This window comes from Pteronotus mesoamericanus, unplaced genomic scaffold (genome assembly GCF_021234165.1).
Source record: "Pteronotus mesoamericanus isolate MK-2021 breed Mesoamerican mustached bat unplaced genomic scaffold, CSHL_Meso_final scaffold_507, whole genome shotgun sequence".
NCBI classification, from domain to species: Eukaryota; Metazoa; Chordata; class Mammalia; order Chiroptera; family Mormoopidae; genus Pteronotus; species Pteronotus mesoamericanus.
Window position 1 is genome coordinate 3,975,352 of NW_026555319.1, and position 24,095 is coordinate 3,999,446.

The following is a 24,095-nucleotide window of genomic DNA, read 5'->3' on the forward strand; positions in this document are numbered from 1 at the left end:
GAAACCCTACCTACCACCTGCTGCTCTGAAGCCTCCAGCCAGGGGGGAGAGGGACATGGTCCTGGACTTGCGTGAGAACCGCTGCAGCCGCAGTGCTTACACGCTCCTGTGCGGACTGAAGGCTTGGTTTTGTGGCTGTCCCAGGACCAGGACAGGAGGGTCACTCCTCTTGTTTGGATACTTCGGGCCATAGAAGAACATTCCCAATTCTGAGGGCCAGTCTTGAGCCAGCGTTGGGGTCTTCGATGCCCACTTTTTTTCTTAAATTTTCTTGCCACTGTTTCTCCCGCCTCTCTTGTTCATCTGCCAAAGGGAAGGGTGGGCACTGGGGGGCCACTCATTGACCGAATGCTGGTTATGCGCCATGAACCGGGCTTGGTGATGCCTTATTTGATCCCCACAACAGGGCTTCCAGGGAAGTACTCTTCGTTTGATAGTTTTTAATGAGCGTTATGGGGTATAGTTCCCATGTGCTATTCACATCTATTTATTGTGCTCATTTTAATGGTTTTTAGTTGTGCAGCCATCGCAAGCATTAATTTTTAGAACATTCATCACCCCAGAGAGAAACCTGTACCATTCATTTATTTGTGGATTGCTTGCTTTATTTATTTTAATCTTCACCCGAGGACATGCTGTTTGATTTTAGAGAGAGGGGAAGGGAGGGAGAGGAACATCGATGTGAAAAAGAAACACCAATTGGTTGCCTATCACACACTCCCCGACCAGGGACCGAACCTGCAACCTAGACGTGCACCCTGAATGGAAATCGAGCCCTTGACGTTTCGATCCACGGGAACGATGCTCCCAACTCTCTGAGCGACACCGGCCAGGGCAAAACCTGTGCCCTTCAGTTATCTCATCCCCTCTCCCCCAGCGTGAGGCGGTCACTAATCTGCTGTCTCTATGGGTTTTTTCCCTGTTCTGGACATTTTAGTGAGTGGGATCATATATAATATATGCTTTTTTTGTCTTGTTTTTCTGTGTTGAAAAATAAAACATTAGGTGCGTTCAGAGAGGTCAAGCAACTTGTCGGGGTACACACAGCTGGAGGGAACTGAGCTGGGATTTGAACCTTTGTCTGACTGAGCCCAGCCTTTCTAGAAGCTGAGGGAGGCATAGACCGTTAGAACTGTCAAAAGAAGCTTGATCTCCAGAGTAAATGGGAGGCATAGTGAGTGAAAGTCCCAGGGACGCCCCACAGGGAGTTTGGGGCGTTTATCTCTGCCTTTCTTGTGACCCCCTTCACCCTCACCCCCTCCCTGTAGATGCCCCAAGAAAGCCCAGTGTAGACGGCTTCTCATCGGATTCCTGGCTGGAGATGGAGGAGGAGTCTTGTGAGCAGCAGCCCCAAGAGGAGGAGAAGGAGGAAGAGGAGGAGGAGGAGGAAGAAGAGGGTGCAGACAAAGTGCCCAAGCCATCTGCCGACGGCCCTGCCTCGCCCACCAGCTCCCCCTCGGAAGACCAGGAGCCCCCTGGAAAGAAGCCCAAAGCGCCTGCGCTGCGGTTCCTGAAAAGGACTTTGTCGAACGAGTCAGAGGACAGTGTGAAGTCCACGACAATGCCCACAGAGTACCCCAAGACGCCCACGGGCTCCCCCACCACCGAGGGCTCTGCCAAATGGACCCACCTCACCGAGTTCGAACTGAAGGGCCTGAAAGCCCTGGTGGAGAAACTTGAATCCCTCCCGGAGAACAAGAAGTGTGTCCCCGAGGGCATCGAGGACCCTCAGGCGCTCCTGGAGGGCGTGAAGGTGGGCAGGGCGGCGAGCCTGGGACTGGGCGGCCGCGGGCGGGCAGGTTCTGCTCCGAGCGCAGCTCTCCCAGGGCAGCTCAGCCCGGGGTGGCTTGGTGCAGGCTGTCCTCGGGGCATGTCCAGGCACCAGGGGGCTCATCCAGGGTGTCCAAGCAGAGGCCGCCATGGAGACCTGCAAGGGAATCTCGGTGGAAGCCGGCTCTGGTCGACAATGAGATCTTTCTCAAACTTGTTGAAATTGGAGGATTTGCCCACGGTCGGTGCCGAGGGTGCGCCGAGAGCGCTGCTGTTGGTTTTGCAGGCAGACTCTGCCATTCTGTGAGGAAGGTTGTGTTCTGGGTCGGCTTCCCCGTAACGTGTGTCTGTTTACATCCTGGTGGTCCTCAGGGTGGCCAGCTGAGGTGTGCCACACGGCCACCCGGGGCTCTGCGTTCGCCCAGTAGAGCTAACTATTCAGCCAGCATGCATTGAGCACCAGCTCTGCTGTGCGTTGGGGAAGAGAAAGCAGGGTGAAAGCGCGCAGGCGAAGAAATCAGGAGACAGGGAGTTAAGCGCCCGGCCTGCTGTGTGTGCCCAGGCCTGGGCGGCCGGGGCTCCGGGGCCGTTATGCTGAGGGCATTTGAGCTGGGCGTTAGAATGCTGGCTGAGGAGGAGTTCTCCAGGTGGGGAAGGCTGTCAGCTGTCAGAAGCAGAGCGCTAACGAACGGGTGTTTAAGAAACAGGAAATGCACTGGGTGGCCTTGGCTTCTTGTCATCATCATCATAACGTTTGCTGAAAGCTTGCTGCCTGCCAGGTGCCAGCGCTAGGCAAGTGGGAGTTACCCTTATCTCTGCCCTGAGCCCCCGTGGAAGCAGGCTCAGGGAGGTTAAGGGACTTGCCTGAGCTGACAGAGCAGGTAGGTGGCGGAGCTGGGATGAGGGCCCAGGGGCGCTTCCGGAGTGCCTGGGGACACACGGCAGCAGCCCCCGCTGCCAGTGTTGCGAAGGCCTTTTGGGGTGAGGCCTTGGAGGCCCTTGGGCTTCCTCCTCCGACATCTGATTTCCAAGAAAATCCAGCTGCGTGCCTGGGTTGGAAACTGAATTTAAGTCTCTCTGTAACTTGAGGAAACTGCTGAGTAAAAGAAGTCTGTGATTAATATTTCTGTAAAGCAAAGCTTTACTTGCTATGGGGTCTTTTTCATTGATTCTTGACTCTTTTTGGAGGTTGCCGGCCTCTCTTGAGATTGTTATGAGAATAGGCTTTGTGCACGTGTCATTCTGTATGCAGTGTCGGGGGTCTCAGGCTCCTGCGCCTGTCCATCACCCCACGATAAGAAGCTTGAACCTTGTGGCAGGGGATTTCGTATGTTAGGCTCCCCGATAGGAGCCAGGGAGTTCTGCCATGTGGCTACTTTTTTCTTCTGAGGTCCTGAAAAGCGAGACCAAGGTATTTTCATTAATAATTAAATCATTCACAGTATTAGGGTCCCAAAATGTTGTAAGTGAGTTGAAAACACATCCATTTCAAGAGGAAGTGTACTTGTGGAGAGTGTTTTTTCTTTAAGAGTCTTATGTCTCCGATCCGTTTACGTGCAGTGTCCCGATTGCTGGTTAGCCAGGTGTTGTCCTGGAAAAGGACCTCGGCCCTTCCTATCTCTCGCCTGTGCCCACCTGGCGGGCCTCTGAGGCTGGAATCAGCCCCGGGGCTGTGTGGAGGAAGCCTGGGGTAGGGGCTCAGACAGGTTTCAAGGAGCCCAGCTCTTTCCCCTGACCATGGGGTTCATGGCATTTCATGAGAACATGTGATAATGGAACTCAGTTACCATGTGCTATTGGAGGTGTTCCCATATATATTCATTTAAACATCCCAACAATTGTGTTTGGCCTGCATGGTATTAAACCTTTTGTCTAATTTGTTGTCAACATTAACAAATCAGGAGAGTCATATGGACTATCCTGGTTCTCCTGGCCCATGGTCCTGACTGGGCGCAGCAGCGGAAGTGAGTCACAGCCGACTTCGCACACCGCAGGCCCTGCCACTCCCTACTGCCTCCCTGAACGTGTGTTCCCCTGGCGGCCAGCGCAGCTCCTTTTCCCATAACCTAGCCACTTAGCCCGTTTGTTGACCTCGACAGTCTTTAGAGGTATTTATGGTCTTGAGTCGTACCTGAGGAGGCCCTTTTTGAGCTAAAGAGACTGTGAGCGGGGCGCAGAGCTCCTGGGGCCTCAGGACAGTCGGAGCGTCTGGTGGCCTCTGGACGTGCGGTGTGGCCGGGGGCCTGTGTGGGTGGGGTGAACCAATGGAGCCTTCCAGTCTCTGGAGTCGCAGGAGAAATTTTGGAGGCCAAAACTGACCTTCAGGGTGAGAGTGTTGTCACAGAGGGTGAGCGGCTTCTTCCTGGCTGCACTCGTGGGCCCCTCTGCCCTCTCTTCCCGGATGTCGGGGGTTCCCTTTTGCACCCCCTGAGAAATGGAAACCAGCTCGGGGGTGTGCGTCCGAGGCCGACTTCCCAGCCGGTGCCCAGTGCTCCCACCGCCAGGGAGTGAGTCCTGTTTCTCCCCAGCGGTTTCTCTTTCATGACGGGCCATTTAGGCTCTTCGGCTCGTGTTGCAAAACGGCGCCGTCTCCCTTCCTTCTCTCCGTTTCTCTGTGACCTCAGACTGCTGCCCACAGTGCCCCACGGTGATTGGAGCCCCTGGGATTGGAGACGGTCCCCAAAATAAGTCCGTCTCCAGATGGCTGGGTGTTGGCTTTTATCAACAACCCGCTTTTTTCTTTCATGGGTAATACATTTTTGGATTCCTTTTATTTTATTATCATTATTTTTTAAAAGATTTTATTTATTTCTAGAGAGGGAGGAGGGATGGAGAAAGAGAGGGAGAGAAACATCAACGTGAGGAAGAAATATCGATCGGTTGCTTCTCGTCCGCACCCTGTTAGGGGACCGAACCTGCAATCTGGGCACATGCCCTGACGGGATCGAACTGGCAACCCTTCGGTTCACAAGCTGGCACTCAGTCCACTGAGCCACACCAGTCATGGCGATTCTTTTTATTTTTTGATTTAAACATTTATCAACCTTTGTCAGAGACGTCTGGGGAATTGTGATTGGAGGTTGAGAGGCCGAGGGAGGGGCGTAGTGCCTCCTTCAACGTTAGCCTCCTCGAGCTTTCTCTCCTTGTCTGGCTACGGAGGGTGTTGCAGAAGGAATGCTGGATTCAGAGTCGGAAGATTTTTGCCCGGTAGCTGTTCCTTCACGTTGTAGCTGTGTGACTTGGGCTTGTCGTTGAACTGTGAGCGTAATATTTCTCATTTATATAATGGAAATAAAACCTCTTCCATTATCTGCTACTCAGATGCCCAAAAGGTAAATTGAGGAAATGCATTTGAGGTCATTTGATAAACTGTAAAACTAAAAACAAGATGCCCTGGCTGGTGTGGCTCAGTGGATTGAGTGCTGGCCTGGGAACCAAAAGGTCGTTGGTTTGATTCCCAGTCAGGGCACGTGCCTGGGTTGCAGGCCAGGTCCCTGGTTGGGGCATGTGGGAGGCAACTGATTGATATTTCTCTTGCACCTCGATGTTTGTCTCCCTCTCTTTCTCCCTTCCTTCCCCTCTCTCTAAAAATAAATAAATAAAATCTTAAAAAAGAACCCCTAAACACAAGATGACGTGTAGACGATTGTTGAACAAAGAGGCAGGTGGGCACTAAGGAAAGGTCAGCTACCTGTTATAGGAAAGGATGGTTTTGGCATTTCTCCACAGAGCAGACATTTGGGGCTAATCGATGCAGGTTAGTTTATTTTGTTTGGCCGGGGTCTCCGATGGGACCCCCTGTTGATGTGCCATGCATGAAGGAATCAAGAAAACCACGTGGCTCTGTACTGTGCGATCCTTCCAGAATGGAACTCAAGGAGATGGGCTCTTGAGAGGCGTGGGGCGGACAGTTTCAGAGTCATCTGCAAGGAAGCCCTGTGAGCACTAGGAAGTGGGATGAGGAGAGAAAACCCTTTTTCCCTGAACACTGTTAGGTTCCTTTTCAACCCAGCTCGTCAGTCCCCGGGGCTTCCCATTCTAGGCATGCAGGGCTCCGGTCGCCCAGTCAGCCGTAAGTCGTGTGCCGTGTGCCCGTCTTTGCACGTTCTAAAGCCCCGCAGGCCAGCTGAGAGGGAGGAGGGAGAAAGCGGCATACTTTTCATAAGAGGAAAACACTTTCAAGCATCCACCTTAAGGCAAGCTCTTGGAGAACAGAGAACGTAATGTATTTTTTAAATTGCAGTAAAATACACAGAAGCATTTATCATTATTCATTCATTCATTCGTTCGTTCATTTTATGTACTACATCACCAGGTTAGATCCTCCGGGGGGGGAACATTTGCCACTGTAAAGTGTACAGCTCAGTGGCATCAAGCACATTCACAGTAGTGTGCGGTGCCACTTCTACCCACTTCCAAACTTTGTCATCGCCGCAGACAGAACCCTGCCCCCCTGAGCGGTCACCTCCCACCTCCTCCCTCTCATCTGCTTTCTCTCTCTGTGGATTTACCTATTCTGGATATTTTTTCTACATAAAAGTTTGAGAGTTACATGATCAAAATAAAAACAAAAACATTGTAGGCTAAGAGATAGAAAGTGTCCCCCCCTCAGTTGTCACACCCTGGAGGTGACCCTTTGTTAATCGCCATGTGAATACACTTCTGGAGCTTCCTCATCCTGTGTGTACAAACAAATCGTAATCTTTAAAACATTAGATCATACTGCCTTGCAACTTGCTTTTGTCCCTTAAAGCTTTCTTTTTATGTAAGTCCCGCTTATTCTTTTTGTGGGCAGAACGTCTGGAAGCTGAGTGTGTCCTTGTGGCTGCACTGATGAGCGAACCCCAGCGACTCTGGTTTCAGCAAGTCCAAGTTTGCTCATTTGGGCCGGGAAACTTGACGTGGGGAGGTGTGGACTTAGATTCAATCCAAAATGACCATCCTACTTCATTTGCTTTATGAAAAGAAAAAATCTCAACTCTCCTGTAAAAGTCTAAGAAGGCCACCTCCTTGCTCATCTTTGGGAAGCCCTCTGGGACTTGTCTTCAGTGACTTCCTTCTGTTAAGACACCTGTTCTGCTGGAGGCGCAGCCTGTTGGCCTCTGCATTATGGGAAAACAAAGGAAGTGGGGTGCAAGAGAACCTCGAGTTCAGTTTTGGTTTCTGTTCGTAACAACTTGCTGTGTGCCCTTGGGCAAGTCACTCCACCTTTCTGGTTCCTTGGCCATTTGGAAGTGCTTAATGGATCGAAACCTGATGTCCTCACTGCAAAATGGGGGTAATAACAGGGACCAATGTCACTGAGTTACGTTGAGGAACAACGAGGTAGGAACACTTAGTGCTCCTAGGAAGCCCTCGGAGAGGGATTAGCTACTCAGAGTAACAATCAGAGGAGGGCCAGGCTGGCTCTGGCCAGCTCCCCTCCCTTCCCAAGCGTTCTCCCCCCATCCCCCTCAACCAGGGCTTTGTAACATAGAACCCCAGCCTGGCTTAAAACAAAGGAGATTTATTTTCTCACAGTCCCGGAGGCTGGAAGTTTGAAGTCAGTGCTCAGTGCTCACTCTGAAGGCTCCAGGGAAGGCGCCTTCCTTGTGTCTTCCAGTTTGCCATTGTTGCTCGCAGTCCTTGGCATCCCTTGGCTTGTAGCCACACCACTCCGATGTCTGTCTCCGCCTTCATACGACCCCTGTCTTCTCGGTGTGTCTGAGTGCCTGCTCCTCTTCTCATAGGGACATCCGTCACTGGATTAGGGCCCGCCCCAGTCCACAGGATTTCCTCCTTAGCGTGGTTACATCCCCGAAGACCCTACTTCCCAATAAGGTCACATTCTGGGGTTTTGAATGCACGTGAATTTTGGAGGTCACACACATCAGCCCAATACATTATCTTTTCCTTCTTCCCTCTTGGATTGGCAAACATTAATTGGTGGACAAAGTAATTCACGGTAGGAAGGATGTCACCCTGTGTGCTCTCTCTCCCAGAAGAATCTACACATTCAACTAGGATTCAGGGAGAGGGCAGACGCTCCTATTGGGAGGAAGGGTGGGCGCCTGGCTATTTGGGGTTGGTCTGGTCCTCCAATAGATTGTAAAGGACATGACAATCGCCAGTGCATTGTAAGGCTGTGAAGGGCAATGACTGCAGAGATTGGCAGTGGAGGGTTTTGTCTGTACCCCGGCAAGGTGATTCTGCCGCCGTCCCTTAAGATCATTAATTGCAGCCTCTTTCCTTTGATGCCATGCTCCCCGGGCTCCCAGAGGGTCAGCTGGGTGTAGAAATGCCAGCTCACTCTAGACAACAGCCTTTCTGATTGGGTAGAGTAATGGGACTGCAGGGTGTTATGGGACGGCATGGAATTCCCACAGGGAATCATTGGGTTGCAGGGAATTATGGGGCCACGTGGAATCAAGGGGCTGGAAGAGACAGTAAGGAAGCCATTGTTTTCAGATGTTATCTTTTTTTTAATAACACAAAGAGATTAATTTTATTGTTCACTTACCAAAGCCCAAATATAGTAGAAAATAACCCTAAATTAAGAGTCCATTATCCAAACAGGTGTTGTCTTTGAAGGCCACAGGTTCTAGGGTCTGGCTGAGTCCCCCATGTCTTCATTAATCAGCGCAGTGCTCTCGGGGGTGTCGATAAGATGAGGAGAGTGACTCACTGGATTTAGCAAGGTATCATATCACCAGAAGGGGCCTTTCAGGGCTCAGGAAGCTAAGCTGATATTGTTATTATTTCAGAAACTAGCCACTGTGGAATGAAAACAGGCCCATGTAGGTTCACATTTGAGAGTGTGTGAAACCCATGGCCTTGGGGTTAATCAGCTCCTGACCTTGGAACACACCTGCTCATTGAAACGGCACCTCCTGCCTGGTTCTTGTTGTTTGCAAAACACTGAGCTGTAGAGCCCAGACTCGCAGCGCTGTGGGCTGCTCAGCAGAGCCGAACGTGGGGGGACAGGAGGCAGGCTGCAGCCCGGTCTCCTCTCGCCCTGAGACGGCCCAGGACTCAGGGCACAGCTGGATTCTGCGGGGCCAGGCCACCAGTGGTTGCTGAGGCCCCCCTGCTGGGGGCTGGGTGCGCTACTGAGCTCTGTGTTTGGTATTGGGGTGGGGGTTGGGGGGGAGCAGACGGTCAATCCAAGGTGGAATGAAAGAGGCCTCTCACCCAAGGAGCCCCAAGTGTGATCGCAGAACAAGCCCTGGGCACTCAGACTCCGTGGCCTGTACCAGCTCAGGGGGACGAGGGGGAGCAGCGAGGGGCCAGAGAGCTGGGTGCCAGACATTGGGTAACCGTAGCTCTAAAAAATGGCGAGGTTGACCCATGGCACTTGCGGTGCTTTTTTTGGTTTGGCCTAAACTTAACTGCTGGGCCCCTGAATCACTTTTATTATCTCTGCTAGTTTTGCAGCTAAACCAGCTTTTAAATGACCCTTTTACAACTAAAGAAACTTTTTCATTTCCCTGTCCTCAGAACTCGTTAAATGGATAAATTCCCCAGAGGACAGGGCAGGGTATCCTAACAGGAAAGTGGCGTAAGCCAGAAGGGATTGGCTGACATTTGTGGAGCCTTTACCGCCGGCCCAGTAGCTTCCACGCGTTGTGATGCTCACCGCAGCCTGGAACAGCAGGGACTGTTACTATCTTATTTCTTGGACGAGGAAACTGAGACTCAAGAGAGATGTGATGACTTGCCCAAGTCATGGAGCTAATAAGCTTTTAACTACGGTGCACGAAGGCACAGGGAGTGTGATAGTTTCCCGTGACTGCCGTAACGATTGACCACAAACTTGGCGGCTTACAACAACAGAATTTTATTCTCTTAACAGTTCCAGAGGTCAGGGGTCAGACTTCAAGGTGCCGGCAGGGCCGCTCCTCTGCACGCCCGGGGGTAGGTCCTTCCCTGCTCTTCCAGCTTCTAGCAGTTCCTGGTGTTCTTGACTTGTCACGGCATTACCTTACCAAGTAATGTCACATTCCCAGGTGCCAGGACCCTAGGACTTGAATATACCTTTGTGGGAGAACAGTTCAGCCCAGCAACACAAGATGGTTGGGTTGGAGCATAGGGAGATGACCTGGGAGGCCCAAGGTGCATTGATGCCCGGTTGCCAGGGTCCTGACCTGTGACCGGGGGGACCGCTGAGACTGCCAGCCGTCCGAGCTCCCCCCTGTCATGTTGCTCTCCCTGAACGGGCCTGCCGCTGGTGATCTGGACGCGTGCCTCTGCTTTGTTACCACAGGGATGGCATTTTGAGTCGCAGGATAGATGGAGGTTCACGTTATTAGCGCTCCGCGCCAGAAGCAGTGGGGCCTGAACCCGTTGCCAACATTAAACTCCTTGAGAGAAGTTGGCGTGAGGGGGAGGCCCGCCACATCCGTAGTCTGTGGTTATCATGCTCGGTCATAAACAGGGCCATTTCCAGCAGAAAGGGAGGGCCCTGTGGCCCAGATCTTTCTCCTTTTGAAAGCCCTGGGCTCTCCTAGTGAAGGCTTGTAGGGTACAACCTGAAGGGTCTGGGGTGAGGACCCATGTTCCCTTGCCTCTGCTTCCAAGAGCCGGAGCGGGCATGTAAATTCTGGTGGAGCCTGGGAAGCCAACGGCACGATTCCCTGTGGCATAATTTATTTCTCAGAGAGAAAATCTTCAGTTGAGTAATCCCTTCCTGCTGCCTATCATATACAAATGGAAACAGGCTTTGGCGGGGGCGGGGGGTGGGGAGGCGGCAGGACCCAGGGCGCCCCCTGGTGGCCACTGGGGGCAATGCAGGGGGAATTACTTCCTGTAGGAAGCGTGTCAGAGATCCCTGGACTCCAAGGCCCACCCAGGTGTAAGTAGTAAGGGATACAATGTCTGCAGTGTATTTAAAAACAATAATTAAAAACTGAAACTGATGAAAAGTTGGTTGGCTTTGTAAATCATCAGGAATTGGCAATTCTAAACGATGTCTTCCCGGAGGCACAGATAGTTCCCCCAGCCGTTGGTAGCCTCTCTCAGTGTGCCCCGTGAAGTACCCATTGGAGTTGAATCATGTCCATATTCTTAGTTTCCTTTCTGTTGGTTTTCTTTTTATATGTATGTGTGTGTGTGTGTGTGTGTGTATCCACGGTAGAAAATTTGGTACCCTAAGCATTGTAATTTACCTTTACTGTCTGATTGGCATTTAAAAAAATTACTTTTTTAATAAAAAGTAATAGGCTTTTTTAATAGACTTTGCTTTTGAGCCATTTTATGTTTACAGGAAAATTCAGCAGATAGTACAGGGACTTTCCATATACCCCGCACATACCCGGTTTCCTCTATTTTTTAAAAAAGATTTATTTATGTTTAGAAAGAGAGGAAAGGAGGGAGAAAGAAAGGGAGAGACACATCAATGTGTGAGAGAACATCTATTGATTGCCTCTTGCATGCCCCCAACCAGGGGCCTGGCCGGCAACCCAGGCATGTGCCCTGATCAAGAATCGAACTGGTCACCTTTTGCTTTGGGGGACTTTGCTTAACCAAGTTGGGGCCAGTTTCCTTTGTTATGAACATCTTAGTATAGTACATTGTTACAATTAATGAACCAATATTGATACATTATTATTAACTGAAGTCTCTAGTTTATTCTTATCTCCTCAGTCTTTACCTAATGTTCTTTATCTGTTCCTGGATCGCACGCAGGGCACCATATTACGTTTACTCTTCTGTCTCCTTAGGCTGCTCTCGGCTGTGACAGCTCTCAGACTTCCCCTGTTTTTATTGACCTTCACAGATTTGAGGTATACTGGTCAGGCATTTTGTAGAAAGTCCCTCTTTGGGGATTTGTGGCTTTATTTATTTGTTTTTAAAGTTATTTACTGGACGCTTACTATAGGTTAGTCACTGTGGGAGGCTTTGGGGATATAGCAGTGAACCAAGACATGTATAAACAACATTTATAAATTGGTGGCACTGACTTGGTTCCTTCTGAGTGTGTGGGTGGCGGGGGAGTGGTAGACTGTGGGCAGTCTCGGGGTTTTTCTTGCTGGCTTCGGTTTGGCCTCCAGCCCCCTTCAAAGACCTTCCCCCTACCCTGGGCTAATATGGCTCCTTTGTTTGGCCACAGAATGTCCTGAAGGAGCACGCAGATGACGACCCCAGTCTGGCCATCACCGGGGTCCCTGTAGTCACTTGGCCAAAGAAGACTCCAAAGGTAAGATGCAGGTTGCCCGCAGCTGGAAGACTGGTTCCACGGCCTTTCCCATCTCCTGTGAGGTGAATGTCGGCACCTTTTCAGGGGGCACTTCTGGGAGAGGGCCCCCCATTGAAGACGGTTTGAGTGATTTGGTCATTTCAAGTGAGGTTTTTGAAAGGGATCCTTTTTCACTATCGGAGGAACTGCAGAGAGTGTCCCCTGGTGGTCGCTCAGGGAACTGCAGGGGAGCGATGCCTCACCTTTCCCTGTGATGAGGGGAATTTTCTTCCCTTTTTCTTCCTCCTCCCCCGCCCCACCCTATTTTCTTTCCTTCCTTTCTTTTTCCCTCCAGCTGCCTCAGGGGTTGTTTTCTTCTCTTTTGAAAGTGATTTTTAAAAAATCTTTGTAAAATAGATTGGTGCTCACCAAAAAAATTCTGACCAAAGAGGAGAGGACAAAGGCAACAGGAAGAACACTAGAGACATCCTTAGAACTTACCAGGAGCAGGTTGTGCTGCGTGGTTCTCTGCGTCCTTTATCTTATTTAGACCCAGAAACCCTGTGGAGGAGACACTTGTTCCTCATTTTACAGATGAAGACACAGGCTTTAAACGGAGAGGTCCCCCTCATTAGGAGACTTGGCAGGAGGTGAAGGATGGTCTAACAGGCAGCAGACCCCACACTTTCAACCAGCACCCACCTCAGAGTCCACCATCCAGAGAAAACTAGTAACATTTTGGTGTGTCTCCTTCTGAAGGCTGTGCTCGGGTGGGATTTATGAACCTCAATCCATTTATCCACCATTAGTCTGTCTATACTCAGCTTCACCGCCTTTTTGTTTTTTAACTCTGCACCTGAGGATGTTTTTATTGATTTTAGAGAGAGAAAGAAAATGAGAAAGAGGGGGAGAAACGTCAATGTGAGAGAGAAACATTGACAAGTTGCCTCTCGTATGTGCCCTGACTGGGGATTGAACCAGGAACCTAGGCGTGTGCCCTGACCAGGAATACAAACCCTTTGGGTTTCCCCAGATGATGCTCCAGCCAACTGAGCTAACCGGTCGGGGCTTCACCGGTTTCTTGAACAAACTATATCAGCTCCTGGAACCTTGGCTTTCCTTGTTTGTAAAAAGGGATCTACTTTGAATGGTTATCGTGAGGGTTAAATGAGGTAATTCATGCCAAGTCCTTAGAACAAGGACCGACCCCTGGTTAATGCTCTCTCTACACGTTAGTTGCAACTTAAGCAGCCTCCTCATTGATGTGTAGTTTGCTAATTTCTGATTCGTTTGCCATTATATAAAACACTGAGAGGAACGTTCTAGTTCCTCTGTCCCAAATGGTAGCCACTCAGCGGTGTGACCGCTGAGCCCCTGAACGAGGGCCCCAAGTTGCGAAGCGCTGCGTCACCTGCACAGCGGGTTTCAAAGACCTACCCCAAAAGAGAACAGTGTAGAACGTCGCATCAATTTAATTCTTTACGCGATTGCATGTTGAAATTAGGGTTGCCAAATTGTTTAAAACATGCTCATTTAAATTTGAATGTCAGATAAAAAAATAAAATTTTTCTACAAGTATGCCACATATTACATGGGATATACTTATGCTAAAAAGATTATTTATTGTTCATCCGAGATGTAATTGGGGGTACTGTATTTTTATTATTTGCTGAGTCAGTCAACCGTAAGAAAATAAATTGGACAACCCTAGTGAACATACTGGTTTATGGATTATTAATATTAATTTCTATTTACCTTTTTAAATGTGGCTACAGAAAACTTTTTAATCCAGTCTGGGCTTGTGTGGCTCACTGGATTGAGTGCTGGCCTGCAAACCGAAAGGTTGCTGATTCGATTCCCAGTCGGGGCACATGCCTGGGTTGTGGGCAGGTCCCCAGTTGGGGGTGTGCGAGAGGCAACTGATTGATGTTTCTCTTTCATATCGATGTTTCTCTCTCTTTCTCCCTCCCTTCCCTTCTCTCTAAAAATAAAAATAAGTAAATAGAATCTAAAAATTTTTTTTAAAAATCCATATGTAGCGCACATTCTACTTCTATTGGACAGTGCTGTTTTAGGCTATTCTTTTCTCTTTTGTTTGTCTCCTTGGGGCACATTTGTACATGTGGATCTCGTAGGGGAAAGGGCACCCATTCCTCGGGGGTACTGAGGGCATTGCATGCTAATGTTCTGTGAAGCTTAGTGGGAGTTGATGCGGCAGTGGGAGTGGAAAAGGATCCACCACCTTGTCTTCTGCCTTTAGTTCCTCAGGCCGTGGAAGCGTGTGGGGTTTTCAGGCTGGCTTTCCCTGACATGGGCAATAAATATTGATACCATTTATCAGACCACAAACTGTCCTTGCAGACACAGCACATTGAGGCAACCCTGCCAGGCCCCATGGCTGCTCTGAGCCTACAGGGGAGACCGTGGCTTTGCCTCTCTGCTTCCCAGGGGTCGGGATTAGGGTTCGCAGAATGTGGGCTTTTAAAGAGACAAGCTCACCACTACCTACTTACGGTTCAGAACTCACAGAGAGGCTCAAAGGAGCCTCTGCAGGCAAAATCTCTCCAGGACTGCAGGGGGGCCCTAGCTTCTGGGCCTGAGACCCTCGGGCCACTCCTTGGGGGCATGTAGGCATTTTATTTTTTGTTTTTAAAAATATTTATTGATTTATTTTTAGAGAGAGGTGAAGGGAGGGAGAAAGAGAGGGAGAGAAACATCGATGTGTGAGGAAAATATTGATCGGTTGCCTCTTGAATGCCCCCAACTGGGGACCGGGCACACAACCCAGGCACACGCCCTGATCGGGACTTAAATAAGCGATCTTTCAGTTTGAGGGGTTACACCCAACTCACTGAGCTACACTGGTCAGGGCCACGTTTTTTTTCTATTTCTTAAACCAAAACCTCTGCCCCTCTTTTTTGCACACACCTGGAAGCGGGACAGCTGGCTGCTGAGGGGAGTAGCCCTTACCTGAGGTTCCCGCGGAGGATCAGTTGTATGCGCCGGTCTGACCTTCGTTCGGCCTGGGCTAGCGTCAACACCGGTGGGGGACACCGGAGCCCTTGGGCTGGTGGGAAAGAGGGGTCAGGAGGGAGAGGAAAGCACCTTCGACATTCAGCAACACTTACAGGGTACCGGTTTTATTTTAACAACACCTTATAATAAAACAAATGTATTTTGTATACCTGACAGTTCTCCGACTTAAAGTACACAATGAGATGCTTTTAGTATATTGAAAATATTGAGAGAGTTATACAGCCATCACCACAACCTAATCTTCATTAGACCTTTTTCAGACTCTTGGAAAGTAACCGCCTCGGTAGCCATTCCACCTGCTCCCGAGCTTCCGCCTCTCCTGGCCGTCACTGATCTGCTTTCTGTCCCTATGGGTTTGCCTATTCTGAGCTTTTTATAAAAATGGAATTATACAGTATGTGGCCTTTTGTGATGGGTTTCTTTCACTTAGCATACATTTTTAAGCTTCATCCAAGTCAAACATGTATCAGTACTTCATTCCTTTATATGGCCGTGTAAAATTCTATTGTATAGATACATGCCACATTCTGTGTATCCATTCATCTGTTGATGGGCATTTTTAAAAAATTGATGTTAGAGAGGAAGAGGGAGAGAGAAAGAAACATCAATTTGTTTTTCCACATATTTACACATTCATTGGTTGATTCTTGTGTGTGCCCTGACCGGGCATCTTGGGACAACACTCTAACCAACTGAGCTATCCAGCCAGGGCTGTTGATGGGCATTTTTGAGCTGTTTCTACTTTATAGCGATTGTGAATAGTGCTGCGATGCACATTCATGTACAGGTTTTGATGTGAGCACATGTCTTCATTTCTTTTGGGTAGATACCTAGACTGGTCAAGTGGTACCACTATGTGTAGCTTTTTGAGGAGCCGCCAGACGGTTGGCTGCAGCGGCTGCAGCGTTTTCCATTCCCACCAGCTGGGCGTAAGGGTTCCAATTTCTCCACATCCTCACCAACACTTATTGCTTGTCTTTTTGTTGAAAGCCACGCTAGTCCAGTCTCTTCCTTTGTGATCTAGTTTAGGTTTTCTATCATTTCTTTGAAGTTGATTGTATGAGTTTTCAAGGGCTCCCATAACAGTGTCGCAGACTGTGTGGCGTCAGCAACATTGACCTTCTCGTGGTGTAGAAGTCTGAGGTCAACATGTCAGTGGACAGAATATATTGATTCTGAGGCCATCTTTGGCTGGTAGGTGGCCACTGTCTGCGGGTCTTCTCGCGGTCTTCCCTCTGGGTGTGTCTGTGTCCTAATCTCTCCTGATAATGACACCAGCCATACTGAATTAGGGGCCCACCCTAACGGCCTGGTGTTAACTTAGTTACCCCTTTAAAGATCTATTTCCAAACGCGGTCACATTTGGAGGCACTGGGAGTTATGGACTCCAACGTCGGAATTTGGTGGCGGCGGGGGCACAACTCAGCCCAGAGCATTTATTGTAAGTTATCAACACTTTAGAGTCACAAAAAGGAATAAATAACATAGTAATGATACCACCACTCCCTCCCCACAGTTCTGGAAATAAATTAGTGCCACTGCAGCCCAAATCCCCTGCCTCTTCCCCCTCAGTGCAGGTACCCATTTTTAGATGCAGTTTTTAGATCTCATTTAATCCTTACGAGGAGGCCAGGTGCTGGGTCGTCTTATCTCCATGGTGCGGTGGAATAGGGGACTCAGAAGCGCCCTGGCACGCTGGGGGCTACACAGCTGTGAAGAATAAGGCGTGTTTGCCGCCAGATGTGTTTCCGTGCTCTGAGGACCTCAATGAAATGTGGCGGAGGGGCGGGGGAGGGGAGGCCCGGTGCTATATTTATGCATTTCCTGGCCCGTGGGGTTAAAAAGTGAACAGGAACGGAGGAAGTAAGTAAACGACTGAGCGCCTGGGCTGCCCGGGGTCTTGTGATTCCCAGGTCTGCGAGTCGGCCGCCTCTCCGGTTCATGCAGGTTGGGTTGAAAGATCAAGGGTGTCCACTGAGGCTGTCAGGATGCGAGGTAGGGAGCGGCACGGGGTCTGGGTCAGGTTACTTAAGAAGTAATTAATGATAAATGATGATTAGCTAGCAATGCTTTGATCTCCCACCTTGGCTCCCCGAGAACGAGGTCCTCTCCTGGAACTGATTAGGTGCCGGGAGGTCATTTCTGATGTGGCGTCTTTCAAATCAAAGATGCTACTGAGTTGCCATCCGTCACCGCCCACTCGATGGGCTGTTTCCACTGGTGGTGCTGGATTTGTTTGATCCGTCTACACTCTGTCCACTTCCTTTCATGACCAGGTGGTGGGGTTTGGGGGACCTGTCTGTGACCTTAGAACCAATGCGAGGGAACTGAGCTTATTTAAGGCCCGACCTCTGAACTCAGGAGTGAGTCGACCAGCCAAGCACTGCTGCTCGGCCCGCTCGCCAGTTGTTTACGGGAAGGACACCGAGGAAGGGGGAGGCTGAGCCCCGGCTGCCTGTGGCAAGCAAGCCTGTTGAAACGTCCTGGTTCTCAATCCATTATCTCTAGTGGCCAAAGATGGCAGCCACTTGAATTTCAATTATGGGCAATTTTTTTGGAGTGTAGGGGCCGAGAGGCTGGAATGTGTATGAACAAGTAGCATGACGGGGACGTGGGGACGGTCCTCTGCAGCAGTTACTGGATCGGCTTCTTTACAAGGACGTTCCGGAGCTGCACAGGAACCGCGGGAGGAAGCGACGTACACACACACACTCACACCCGCCCGATGTAGGCGTCACCCTTGGTGCCGCTTTGTTCCTGCCCCACCTCCTCCACAGTTAGTCATGTAGATCTGGGAGGCCTGGTGGCCCTTCCGTGCAGGGGGCACACGGAACTCAGTGAGAGAAGCCCCGTGTACCTCCTGCTCCTCCTCTGCCCCAGTTCCTGCCACCGCCGGGTGATTAAGCTGGTGGTGTACAGCTGAGGAGGCGGTGGATGACGCGGACAAGGACTACGGTTTATGCCATCTGCTGGGGCGAGGTGGTCTTCTAGACAGCAAGTGGGGCCCAGTGAGGGGAATGGGTTTAAAAATGCAGCTTCCTGGGCCCCATGTCGGACACTGAGTCCGCAGGGTTGGCGTGGGGCCTGGGAACCTGCACCTTCTAAACGCCTTCCCAGGTAATCCTCACGCACGGCCAGGTGATCTGTGGGGTCAGGCGCACTGGGGGTCGAATCTGGGCTCCGCCACTGACCAGGTGGGTGGTCGTGGGCCAGTCTGAGCCTACGTTTACTCACCTGTGAAAGGGGCTGATACCGCCTTTCCTGCAAGATACTGTTTTTAAAATACCTCGATAGTAGGCCATCTGTCAGTGGTAGCGATTATAGTTTTTTGTCATTGTGGTTTATAACTGAACGATATAACCCTGAATCTGCCCTCCCAGAAGGTGGGTGATTTTCTTAGTAGAAATAGGAGGACGTAGAAGGAAGAGCCGCGAGCCGGGAAGGGGGTGAAGAGTTTAGAGACATTTCCCATGGCTATTGGCTGGTGCTAAAACTCAGTCTCCAGCAAGGCCCGAGTGGCTTACTTTCCCTGAAGTGGTCGTGGGCTGTGCGGAAGTGGCTGGCGTTTCCCACGAGGGGGCTGGTTTCAGAAAGTGCTCCTTGATCCCTTACTCACTCCGCTGAAGGGGGAGGGTGACCGTTGGCCGAGATTGTGCCCCTGGGGGTGGAGGCAGCTGAGGCCACCAGCTCCCCCGCTGGTCCGGGTAGGAGGAGAGGGTGCAGGAGAGGCCGCGGGACACAGCCGCCTCCCAGGGTGGGCAGGGTGATGTGCACCGGCAGGGAGCAGCAGGGTGCAGGGAGGGGACCGAGTAAAAACCAATCTGGGGCCCTTGTGTGGAATCCCCCGGGGTTCCCGGAGTGACTGCAAAGTCTTTTGTGGAGTTTGGAGTCGGGCGGGTGCCCCTGAGCAGGGGAGATCCTTTGATAAAAGGCTGCCCACAACAGATGGCCTCCTCCTGAACAGAGGTGTTTACATCGACAACAGAAGAATCCAATGGAAAGGAAGTTCCTGGCAGCTCAGGGATGCCACCACTTCTTAGAAGCTGGGACCGAGGTCTCCGGCCAGTTTATGGGGGCCCCGATTCCAAAATCTGTCAGTGGCTGAACCGTACGGCCAGGATCCCGTTGGAGCCACCCCCCAACCCCCCTTAGTGGAGGGGACTGAAGCCAGGAAGTGGGAGTCCGGAGTCACTCCAGATGGGGCAGCGGGCAGGACAGAACAGTAGCAGCTTCACCTGCTGGCTCTTGGGGAGTCTCAGCCGTCTTCTTCCTGTGTCTTCGCGTTGTCCTCCTTCTGTGTGTCTATTTCCCAATTTTCCTCAGGACACCAGTCATTGGAGTAGGGCCCTAGTGACCTCATTTTAACGTCAAGACCCCGTGTCTAAATAAAGTCACAGTCTGGGCGTATGACCTCACCATGTGAGTTTTGGGGAAAATACAGTGCAGCCCAGAAGCTGTTACCAAACCTTCAGTGGCTCTCTTGTCTTCTTAGAATCATCTCCCCAGTCCCTTTCCTGGCGCTGTGAGTGCCCAGGTCTTTACCTGGAGCTCCGCCTTAGGCTCTGGTGATGGCTCGTCCATCTTGGCCTTGTAGGGAAGCCACATGACGCCCTGTTTTCCATTTACTTGTCGGCCTGGGTCTTTGCTCATACTGTACCCCCTTTGTAAAAAAAGATTTTATTTATTTATTTATTTTTAGAGAGAGGGGGAGGGAGAGAGAAAGAGAGAGAAATATCAATGTGTGGTTGTTTCTCATGCACCCGATACTGGTGACTTGGCCCGCAACCCAGCCATGTGCCCTGACTGGGAACTGAACCGGTGTCCCTTTGCTTCACGGTCTGGTGCTCAGTCCACCGAGCCACACCAGCCAGAGCGTACCCCATTTTGGGAATGCCCTTATTTCCCCACGTAGAAATTCTCCACCTGTGCGCCCTAGGAAGCTTCCTGATCTGAGTGTTTCCTAGCTGCACCCTTATACCCCCTGTCCAGCCTCTTCCGGCCTGCTCTGCGGGCTGCTTCAGACATCAAAGAGCATCCTGCCCTCTCTGGCTTCTGGTTGGGCACAGCCATTGGGAGGAACCAGCAGGAGATAGGGACACGGGAGGAGAGAGAGGCTGGGGTATTTGTTCCCCCAGCTTCCTCCCCGTGGGATCCTTGCCGGTTGGCGGTTCCCTTCCGTTGAAGACCACGGCTCCTGTTTCCTGGCCTTCTCCGGCTTTTCTCCGTGTTTCTGCGAACTCTTCCCGTCCCTAACCCATCGGACAAAGGGAGGTGACAGCTTCTCTGTCTCTAGGCTCAAGGTGCATGCGTCCCTGTGCCGTGTCGGCGTCTCTGACCCTCCCTGCCTCTCTGTAGTTGCGCGTCTGTTAAGCCCTCCTCTGTGGCCTGGGGTGCCATCGATTTCCTGCTGAGGCCCTGATGGTGCGCTGCCCGACCTCTGTCCCCTCTGGCTGTCCACATTCTGCCCTGGCCTTTCCTTCACATCTGTCCTAAGCCTCCACCGGTTTCTTGAGACCGGAGCTTGCCTATTGATTTTTTCCTTCTCTGTTTCCGCATCCTGTCACGCATGGTTGGTCCCAGGTAGCAAGGGAGCAGGAGATGCTGACTGACTGAACGGGCTTGATAGCAAGGTCTTCCCAGAGCATGATCCAGAAGATGAAGCTGGGTTCAGTTATTTTTAGTCTGTTTTCTCGCCATGTGCCTCTGCGTCCTCTCTTTCGTGAGAATAAGGATCTCTCCTGACGTTATCTTCTGTGTCCCAGTCCCAGCCAACTGTTGAAGGAGCACTAACTAGGAGAGTCCTAAGAAGGGCCACAGGGGTGTCCAACCTGCGGCCCAACACAAAATCGTAAATTTAGTTAAAACATTATGAGATTGTGTGTGTGTGTGTGTGTGTGTGTGTGTGATTACATGTTGCAGTGTATTTAACGTGTGGCCAACGGCAAGTCTTCCCCTTCCAGTGTGGCCCAGAGACGCCCAAAGATGAGGGCCCAGGCCCCTGGTCCCTCAGATTTCGGCATCTTCCTTTATCCGCTGACTTAGAAAGATCCTGTCTCACCTGGAACTTTTCAGCTATCACCTGTGTCATTGTACAACCACTTTATTGGAACTTTAAGACAGTGTTCAGCTGAAATAACCTGTAATTAAAGTCTGCAGCCCCGGATTTCTTTCTTAGTCTATAACCTGCTCAGCTGTCTGTGTTAATAATGCCAATGACAAATTCTTGGAAAGCAATTGAGGTGTTGAGGGTTCCTCTCTTTAATGGAGTAATTAGAAAGCCAGGCAGGCGCTGTGAGGGATCGCGGGCCATTATCATGGTCATATTTCTGGAACAATGGCCTGTCCTTCAGACTTTTCTTTTTGTCACGTCATCGAATATTGTCCCATTTTAAAGGAGGCCACCTGATCACTGACACTGGGAGTAAGTTGTCACGTTCTTGCTTCCCCCTTCTCTGTAATTTGGCTGTGTTAGGGATGTGCGCCCTACCAAGTGGTGTCAGATAGTCTGTGTCCACAGGCAGGCGACGGAGAGACAAAAGCGTGGTGGGGTGAATGTTGACATTGTTTCATTTTGCTTTCTGCTGCACAGGTGGGGAGGGCGTGTATGTATTGAGACAAAGGAAGTAGCTGTGTACACCTGAAACTAATATAAAATAATATTGACTGTAAACTGTAATTGCACTTGATCTTAGCCTAAAGGCTGAGGAGCGATTGAATGTAAACTGAAATTGAAAAATAAAATAAAAAAAAAAGGTTGGGAGTGGAACCCATAGTAGAACTTGCTCTAACCCACTGACCTCCTCCACTAATGAATGTGAGTAAGCAAAGCGCTTGGCAAGAGTTCAGAGATCATCTCACTTATAAAAATGATTTTGAGGGTGCTGTTGAGATTCATTTCTCTCTCCGTCCCCGACGATGGGAGGGGACCGGGCATAGGCCACTGGGGGGGGTTTGTTAGTTTGGGTGTTTCCAGTTGATTAGTTCCTCTGGGCAAGGGTCTTACTTCTCTTTATTTATTTTTATCACTTTTTTAAATGGTAGAAAAATACACACAATGTAAACTTGCCTATTTTAACCACTTTTAGGTGTACAATTTAGTGGCATTAAGTGTGTTGTTCCCCTTGTTGTACAACCGTCACCACCATCCATCTCCAGAACTTCATCGAAACCCCATGCAACCGTGACTCCCTGACCCGTCACCTCTTCCCTAGCCCCAGTGACACCCCCACTCTGCTCCCTGTCCCTGTTCCTTTCACTACTCTCAGCACCTTGAATAAGTGAAATCACACAGTATTTAATTGTTCGTGTCTGGCTCATTTCACGTAGCATCACGTCTTCGAGGTTTATCCATGCTGTAGCGTGTGTCAGAATTTTCTTCCTTTTTATATTATAAAAGGAAGAATTATATTCCACTGTATGGATGGACCACATACACCGTTTTTTTAAGTCCTCATCCAAGGATATGTTTTCATTGATTTTTTTAGAGCGAGAGGAAGGGGGGAGAGAGATAAATATTGACGTGAGAGAGAAACACCAATTGGTTGTCTCCTATATATGTGCCCTGACCGGCGATTGAACCTATAGCCTTAGGTATGCACCCTGACTGGGAATCAAACCCACAGCCTCTTGGTGTACAGGATGACACACGGACCAACTGAGCCACCCAGCAAGGGTGATGGTCCACATTTGGGTTTCCTGTCATCAGTTGGTGGACACCTGGCTTGCTTCCATCTTTGTTGTAAATAATGCTGCTGTGAACGTGGGTGCATGAACATATCTTCGAGCCCTTGCTCTCCGTTGTTTTGGGTGTGTACCCAGAAATGGAATTGCTGGATCAGATGGTGATTGCGTGTTCACCTTTGGAGGAACTGCTGTACCGTTTTCCGCGGCAGCAACACCATTTCCCCACCTGTGGTGCAGAAGGGCTCCGATTTCTCCGCATCCTCGCCAACACTTGTTATTTTCTGGGTTTTTTTTTTTTAATAGTCATCTTAATTGCTGTTATTTCTTTTTAACTCATTTTTTAGGCTGAAGTATTGTTTAGGAAATTACAGACATGGCAGTTCTACCCCAGAATGCTGATGCTTGCATCTCTGAAAAAGAATATTTTCTACAAAGCCAAAATAATGTTATTTCCCCTAAAAATTTTTATAATTCCTTAGTATCATCTAATGCCTGGTCACCCTGGTCATACTCAGGTTTCCCAGATCATCCTTTATAGCTGTGTTGCCCAAACCGGGATCCAGTCCAGGAGCACACATTGAGTCTGTTCTTAATTCCCTGTTTATATCTAGACCTTTCTTAGGACGGTGATTTGTAGAGATGACAGAACATGCAGAACGTCGTACTCCATGCATATGTCTGTTTGCTTCCTTGTGTTATTTTGCTTTTCCCCTCTCTCTTGTAATTTCTCTAAACTAGACAATAAATCTAAAGGCTTGGTTAGATTGGAGTTAAATATCATAGTGAATAAGGTGGTTGCGGTCTGATGTTTCCCCCATTATTCATTTACGTTCGTCCATCTTTCCTCCATAGAATAATGTGGAAGGGGGGGCTTTGGCCCCTTGCTTCCCTCCACCATCCACTGACAGTTTCAACTTCGGTGGATCGTTCTTTCCTGGATCGATAGTTGTGTCAGGATGCAGAGTAAAGCACATCAACTCTCTCACGTGAGCTCACTTCACTTCTTTCCCTGAGCTTTCTCTTCGTCCATACATTTCCTCCTGAAAGGACAGCATGCCTACTTCTTCTTCCTCTTTAAAAGCCAATTTTCCAAGAAAAAAAGACCAATTTTCACAAAGGAGTCTGTTTCGTGGCAGCTTCCAGGGGTGACAGACGAGTTTTGTCAGGTTTTTTTCTATTTTGAGTGTCATGATAAACTCATGGATTTCCATAGATCCAGGGGGATTTCAAAGGCAAATTGGCCTGCTGGAGATAAGCCATTTTAAAAGAACAGCAAGACTGGTGAATGGAGAGAGGCATGGCTGTGGGTGTGAGTGTCTGTGTTCGCCCCTCCTCCTCCCAGCCACACCCACCTGTGAGCGGTTGCGTTCTCAAGAGACCTGCATCCCTGAGTGAAAGGCGTTCCAGCTTTGTCAGAGTCCACAGGGACTGTTAGCAGCTCACTGAAAAGTTG

General features: G+C 50.0%; 1 protein-coding gene across 3 annotated transcripts in view; it reads left to right on the forward strand.

Moving 5' to 3' along the window:
* Positions 1-24,095, forward strand: part of KDM2B (lysine demethylase 2B) — a 99,426-nt gene that overhangs the window by 46,165 nt on the left and 29,166 nt on the right. For 2 of the 3 annotated variants that reach the window (XM_054594222.1, XM_054594223.1), the window contains exons 11-12: positions 1,269-1,753; positions 11,858-11,944. In XM_054594222.1, coding sequence (XP_054450197.1) covers positions 1,269-1,753; positions 11,858-11,944 — 572 coding nt within the window. Of the gene's footprint in view, positions 1-1,268; positions 1,754-11,468; positions 11,532-11,857; positions 11,945-24,095 lie in introns of all 3 variants that reach the window. The other variant, XM_054594221.1, reaches the window with a different exon arrangement.